This window comes from Cervus canadensis, chromosome 18, assembly GCF_019320065.1.
Source record: "Cervus canadensis isolate Bull #8, Minnesota chromosome 18, ASM1932006v1, whole genome shotgun sequence".
In the NCBI taxonomy this organism is placed as follows: domain Eukaryota; kingdom Metazoa; phylum Chordata; class Mammalia; order Artiodactyla; family Cervidae; genus Cervus; species Cervus canadensis.
Window position 1 is genome coordinate 7,455,367 of NC_057403.1, and position 7,065 is coordinate 7,462,431.

At 38.8% G+C, this 7,065-nt stretch overlaps 1 protein-coding gene across 1 annotated transcript; it reads left to right on the forward strand.

Moving 5' to 3' along the window:
• The first annotated feature begins 4,256 nt into the window (after nucleotides 1–4,256).
• On the forward strand, nucleotides 4,257–5,168 carry LOC122420662 (vomeronasal type-1 receptor 4-like). Its single transcript, XM_043436051.1, has one exon. The coding sequence runs from the start codon at nucleotides 4,257–4,259 to the stop codon at nucleotides 5,166–5,168; it is 912 nt and encodes a 303-aa protein (XP_043291986.1).
• Nucleotides 5,169–7,065: the final 1,897 nt, after the last annotated feature.

A 7,065-nucleotide genomic window follows, 5' to 3' on the forward strand; every position in this document is an offset into this window, starting at 1 on the left:
GGCTTCTTAATATCTTCTACTTCAGGTAGGTCCATACCATTTCTGTCCTTTACTGTGCCCACCTCTGCATGAAATGTTCCCTCAGAATCTCCAATTTTCTTGAAGAGATATCTAGCCTTTCTCATTCTATTGGTTTCCTCTATTTCTTTGCATTGATCACTGAGGATGGCTTTCTTATCTCTCCTTGTTATACACTGGAAGTCTGCATTCAGATGGGTATATCTGTCCTTTTCTCCTTTTCCTTTATCATCTCTTTTCTGTCAGCTAATTGTAAGGCCTCCTCAGACAATCATTTTGACTTTTTGCATTTCTTTTTCTTGGGGGTGGTCTTGAACACTGTCCCTTGTATAATGTCACCAACCTCCGTCCAAAGATCTTCAGGCACTCTGTCTATCAGATCTAATCACTTGAAGCTGTTTTGGCTGAATTTGACAATAAGGAGTTCATGATCTGAGCCACAGTCAGCTCCTGGTCTTGTTTTTTGCTGACTGTATAGAGCCTCCCCATCTTTGGCTGCAAAGAATATAATCAACCTGATTTTGGTGTTGAGCATCTGCTGATGTCCATCTGGTGTAGAGTTGTCTCTTGTGTTGTTGAAAGAAGGTGTTTGCTATGACCAGTGCGTTGTCTTGGCAAAACTCTGTTAGCCTTTGCCATGCTTCATTTTGTAGTCCAGGCCAAACTTGCCTGCTACTCCAGGTATCTCCTGATTTCCTACTTTTGTATTCCAGTCCCCTATGGTAAAAAGGACATCTTTTTTGGTGTTAGTTCTAGAAGGTCTTGTAGATCTTCATCGAACCATTCAACTTGAGCTTCTTCAGCATTGATGGTTGGGGTATCGACCTGGATTACTGTGATATTGAATGCTTTACCTTGGAAATGAACAGAAATCATTCTGTCACTTTTGAGATTACACTCAAATACTGCACTTTGGAATGTTTTGTTAACTATGAGGGTTACTCCATTTCTTCTAATGAATTCCTGCACATAGTAGTACATATAGTGGTCATCTGAATTAAATTCGCCTGTTCCAGCCCTTTTTAGTTCACTGATTCCTAAAATGTCAATGTTCACTCCTCCCATCTCCTATTTGACCACTTCCAATGTCCCTTGATTCATGAATCTAACATTCCATGTTCCTATGCAATATTGTTCTTTGTTTCAGACTTTACTTCCATCACCAGTCACATCCACAACTGGGCATTGTTTACTTTGGCACCTTCTCTTCGTTCTTTCTCGAGCTGTTTCTCCACTCTTCTCTGGTAGCTGGAGAGCCTCATATAAATCTGTGAAGTCACATCACGCCCTCACGCCACACACAAAAATAAACTCAACATGGCTCCAAGGGTTAAATAGAAGACATGACACCATAAAACTGATAGAAGAGAACATAAGCAACACTTTCTCCGACATAAATTGCAGGATCACCCTTGGAAGTCCCAGGATGAAACAGACAGACTCTTACAGTTTGTATTACATTTAGGTTTGCCTTAATAAAATACAACAGCCTGGGAAGTTTAAACATAGATAGTTTTCACAGTTTTTCACAGTTCTGGAGGCTAGAAGTACATGATTAAGTTGTCAGTGTGTTTGCTTTTTGTGAAGCCTCCTACTTGCATTTCAGATTTTCTTTTAATTTTGCACTGATGCACTAGTTTCTAGTGGCATATTGTTTCCTCTCCAGGATGCTCCTGAATTAAGTACTTGATAACATAATCGAGCCATCAGATCTATGTGTTTTTATTTTATAGCTAATTTGAAACCCTCACTCTTTTTTCTATATTTGCTCTGGACCCGATTCTTATCACAGGGTTCAATAATAATAAAGTTTATTTCATACAAAATTTCCATAATAAGTGGCATTGAATTATGAAAATGAGTCTAAATTGATATGAGTTGTGCCGGTGGTTCCTATCAAAGTTCTTGATAATGTTCCTCCTTTTCCTTTTGTCTCTTCGAATATACTTCCCAGGTATTTTGTCTCATTCCATTTCTTTACCAGTACTTTCATTGACGGTTCCATTCAATGGTTGAAGGTGAGGAAAGTCCTAGTATTAGGGCAGAGACTTATCTCAGGGAAGTGAAGAATCCAGAGGGACACACATGGTTAGTGTCAGTCCCTAATGTGTGTGATTTCAGAATTTCTTCCTTGTGAGACCATCACCTTCAGGGATCATGGAAAAAAAATTGCCTGTCAAGTACAGCCAGTTTTCTCCTCAGGCTGCTAACTAGAAACTTGTAATTGTTTCCAGTAACTAGCAACTGAGAGAAAAGTTTCCAGAAATGTTCTCAGCTCCCAAGCCTGCACTTCCATCACTGTTGCAGGTGAAATGATAATTGCAGGTTTTTTTTTAAATTTTTAATTATTTTTTTCATTTATTTTTATTAGTTGGAGGCTAATTACTTTACAATATTGTAGTTGGTTTTGTCATACATTGACATGAATCAGGTATGGAGTTACATGTATTCCCCATCCCGATCCCCCCTCCCACCTCCCTCCCAACCGATTCCTCTGGGTCTTCCCAGTGCACCAGGCCTGAGCACTTGTCTCATGCATCCAACCTGGGCTGGTGGTCTGTTTCACTATAGATAATATACATGCTGTTCTCTCGAAATATCCCACCCTCGCCTTCTCCCACAGAGTCCAAAAGTCTGTTCTGTACATCTGTGTCTCTTTTTCTGTTTTGCAGATAGGGTTATCACTACCATCTTTCTAAATTCCATATATATGTGTTAGTATGCTGTAATATTCTTTATCTTTCTGGCTTACTTCACTCTGTATAATGGGCTCCAGTTTCATCCATCTCATTAGAACTGATTCAAATGAATTCTTCTTAATGGCTGAGTAATATTCCATGGTGTATGTGTACCACAGTTTCCTTATCAGTTTTGACGGAAGGGGAGGGGAGGACAGTGTCTCAAACCCATTTATCAGGATCTGGCTGCCTCCCTCTCACACACATACTGGGTATAATGACCATCCCACCGAGCCCTTGTCCTGGCACCTGAAAGATATGTTCGTTGTATTTTCGTCTGAGCAGCAGAGTCTGTGAGAGAAAGGCAGGTCAAGATTCTGGGTAAGTGATCACATCAGAAACTGACACCAACACCAATTTGTTGACATTCTAACAAATCTAGTACGTCAGTTTATGAAACACACAAGAATACATGCTTTACAAGTGCCAAATTTTGCCTCTGTGTCTTGTAGGTTAATGTCATCTGCAAATATTAATTCATTGCTAATATATTCACTGGGTTCAGACAATAACATACTGATTCAGTGTATGAATGGACAATAATAATTTTGTCTTAAACTGTTTTATCACATGTTAGTGTTTTATGCCCTGAGGTTTATTGCCTACATATGATTATTCAAACATTTCTATAACACATAATATTTTAGTTGTGTTTCTGTCATGGGAACTAAAGAGTCTTTCTGTTGCCATTCTCACAGTGAAGCATTCTCATCTTCCTGACATTGCCTTTTCTTGAGGCAGGCTCCTGCTGTATTCTACTGCCAGCAGTGATGTTCATGTGTTAAGATGCTAAGACTTAATTCATAATATGTGGTACCGTAGAATAAAGCTTTACAAATATATGGAATCATGTTAATTGAAAATTTCAAAATACCACAGGTCTACAAACAGAAAAACTGTGAAATCAAAATCCAATATAGATCTGGTTTTTATATGCCTGCAACTAACTAGTTGTTTGGCATGGCTGGTGATCAGTGCAGTCTCTTTTTTTGTTTTTGCTGTGCATCAAAGTTCATGAGATCTTACTTAGATCCTGGACCAGGGATTGAACTTGGATCCTCTGCAGTGGAAGGCTGGGTCTTAATCATTTAAGCACCTCGGAAGTTTCTCAAACCACTGTCTTGAGTAGCCCAATGGGATTCAGTCCTCACTCTGCACTAAGAAGCAGGTGACAAATACTTAACCTGTCTGGGTTTAGTAACACTCCTCTGTATAACTAAGGTCCCTTCAGTTCCTGCCTAACAAATTTGTGAAAAATGAAGACAGGATCATATGAGTATCTTCAGTGATTAATTTTACACATTAGATCTCTTTAAATGTTATACATGGAACCCTTTAAAGGCTGCTGGTACCAGAAACACAAGAAGCAAATATTTCCAAGTGGAACTATTGTTAAGTGGAGAATATTGGATTTCAGTTGACACGATGCACGTAACCGATGCCTCATATTCCCACGGAGGACATTATAACTCAAAAGTACCAGTGACTGTGAATGAAAGGATGGCCAGCAGCTTTTTCATGATAGGCATGATCATCTTAACCCAGACCGTCATTGGAATTCTGGGGAATTTCTCACTGCTTTCCAGTTATATCGTCCTTCACTTCATGGGTTACAGGTTACGGTCCACAGATTTGATCCTTAAGCACCTGATTGTGGCCAACTCCTTGGTCCTCTTCTCTAAAGGGGTCCCACACACAATGGCAGTCTTTGGGTGGAAGCATATCCGCAGTGATGTTGGCTGCAAACTTCTCTTCTTTCTGCACAGAGTGGGGAGGGGAGTGTCCATCAGTAGCATCTGCCTCTTGAGTGTCTTTCAGGTGATCACGATCAGTCCCTGGAACTCCAGGTGGGCAGCGCTGAAAGTAACAGCTCCCAAGTACATGGTTCTCTCTATTTTCCTGTGTTGGATCCTGCAAATGCTGGTAAATGTCATTTTTCCTTTCCATATGACTGGCAAATGGAGTGACAAAAACACCACAGAGGAAAGAGATTTTGGCTACTGTTCTTCTATTGTTACTGACAAAACTGACGACGCCTTGTCTGCAGCATTGCTATTATTCCCTGACGTTTTATGTTTGGGGCTCACGCTCTGGGCCGGCAGCTCCATGGTTCTCATTCTGTACAGACATAAGCAGCAGGTCCAGCACATTTGTAGGACTGACGCCTCCTCCAGGTCCTCCCCTGAGTCCAGAGCTACTAAATTCATCCTTCTCCTCGGGAGCACCTTTGTCTACTTTTATATTCTTTCCTCCATCTGTCAAGTTCTTTTGGCTCTTTTTGTTCAGCCCAGCCGGTTCCTTGTGGACATCACTATAATCATTGCAGCGTGTTTCCCTATTGTCAGCCCCTTTCTGCTCATAAGCCATAACTCCAGTGTACACAGGCTCTATTTTGCCGGGATAAGAAGTTAAAATCCTCTACTATTATGAGAAAAGTGTGAATTTTATTTTTTTCTATAATGATCAGTTGCCAGTTCATTTATTTACCGTCAGAATCCTAACTTAAAATTTTTAATCTCTAGATAATATTATACCGGACATGCCAAGTATCTTCTTCAATATAAAGACCAGTTGAAATATATTGTCATGAAATATGAATATATCAGTGAAGTTTTCTTTTAGAAAAGGAGTTCAGGTTTATGCAATAAACAACAGGCCTTGAAGTAATCTACATATTATGGAGTGTCCAAATATGTTACTTTGAGTCTAACCAAACAAATATCCCAGAAATGAAGTAGGTATGGAATTATAGATTAAAGTATACATGAAAATGGATCAATGTGTACAGTAGTCAGAAATAAAATTGAACAAATTAATGTCCTTACAGAGTAAAGAATACCCTTGTTAGCACTCAAAGGTAAGATTAAGTAAGAGTTTGGAAGCCAGTTACAAGTTTAGAGTTAACATTTTTTTTTCTTTTTCCTTTATTTATATTAGTTGGAGACTAATTAATTTACAATATTGTAGTCGTTTTTGCCATACATTGATATAAATCAGTCATGGATTTTCATGTGTTCCTCATCCTGGACCCCCCTCCCACCTCCCTCCCACCTCCCTCCTAGGGTCATCCTAGGGCACCAGCCCTGAGCACTTGTCTCATGCATCAAACCTGGACTGGCAATCTGTTTCACAGTTGATACTATACATGTTTGAATGCTATTCTCTCAGATCATCCCACCCTTGCCTTCTCCCACAGAGTCCAAAAGTCTGTTCTATACATCTGTGTCTCTTTTTCTGTCTTGCATATAGAGTTATCATCACCATCTTTCTAAATTCCATATATATGCATGTATACAGTATTGGTGTTTTTCTTTCTGGCTTACTTCACGCTGTATAATGGGCTCCAGTTTCATCCACCTCATTAGAACTGATTTAAATGTTAAGAGAGATGGTAGTATTTATTAGAAAGAGCCTTGCAGGGAGATTAGCACATAAAAATATTTTCATGTAGAAATGAGCAGTTTGATGTGAAGTACAATAAAAAACATGCTGAAAGAAAACTATATTTCAGCAGATTTTTCAAACTGAAATATATTTGACATATAACATTTTGTACATTTCAAGTGTAAGATTTGGTTATTTGTTACATGTAAATATTGTAATATGACTGCCATTACAACCACATATCACAATGCAGAACTCTTCTTTTATGTTAAATTTTTCACTGAATTATAGTTGATTTACAGTATTATGGTAGTGGCAGTGGTACAACATTGTGGTTCAATATATAGGTTATACTTTGTTTTAAGCTATTATGAGCTACTGGCCATATTCCCTGTGCTGTAAAGTATGTCCTTGTAGTTTATTTATTTTATACATGGTAGTGTGTACTTCTGAATCTTTACTCTGTCTTGCCCCTTCCTGCTTTCTCTCCCCACTGGTAAACACTAGTTTATTCTCTATGTGCAAGAGTCTTTTTCTACTCCATTATTTTCATCCATTTGTACTAGTTTTAGATTGCATATGTCAGGTGATAATATACCGTATTTGTCTTTGTCTGTCTGACTTAATTCACTAAACAGAATGATATCCAGGTCCATCTATGTTAGAAGCAGCAAAATTTTATTCTTAAGGGGTGAGGAATATTCCATTGTGCGTGTGTGTGTGTGTGTGTGTGTGTGTGTGTGTGTGTGTGTGTGTGCGTGTGTGTACTGAATTCATTAGTTAGTTTTCTGGTGGAGATATTAGGGTTTTCTATATAAAGTATCATTTCTCTATAGTAGTGACAGTGTTACTTCTTCTCTTAGGCGTTGGAAGTCTCTTATTACATTTTTGTCCAAATGCTGTGGCTAGGACCTCCACACTGTTA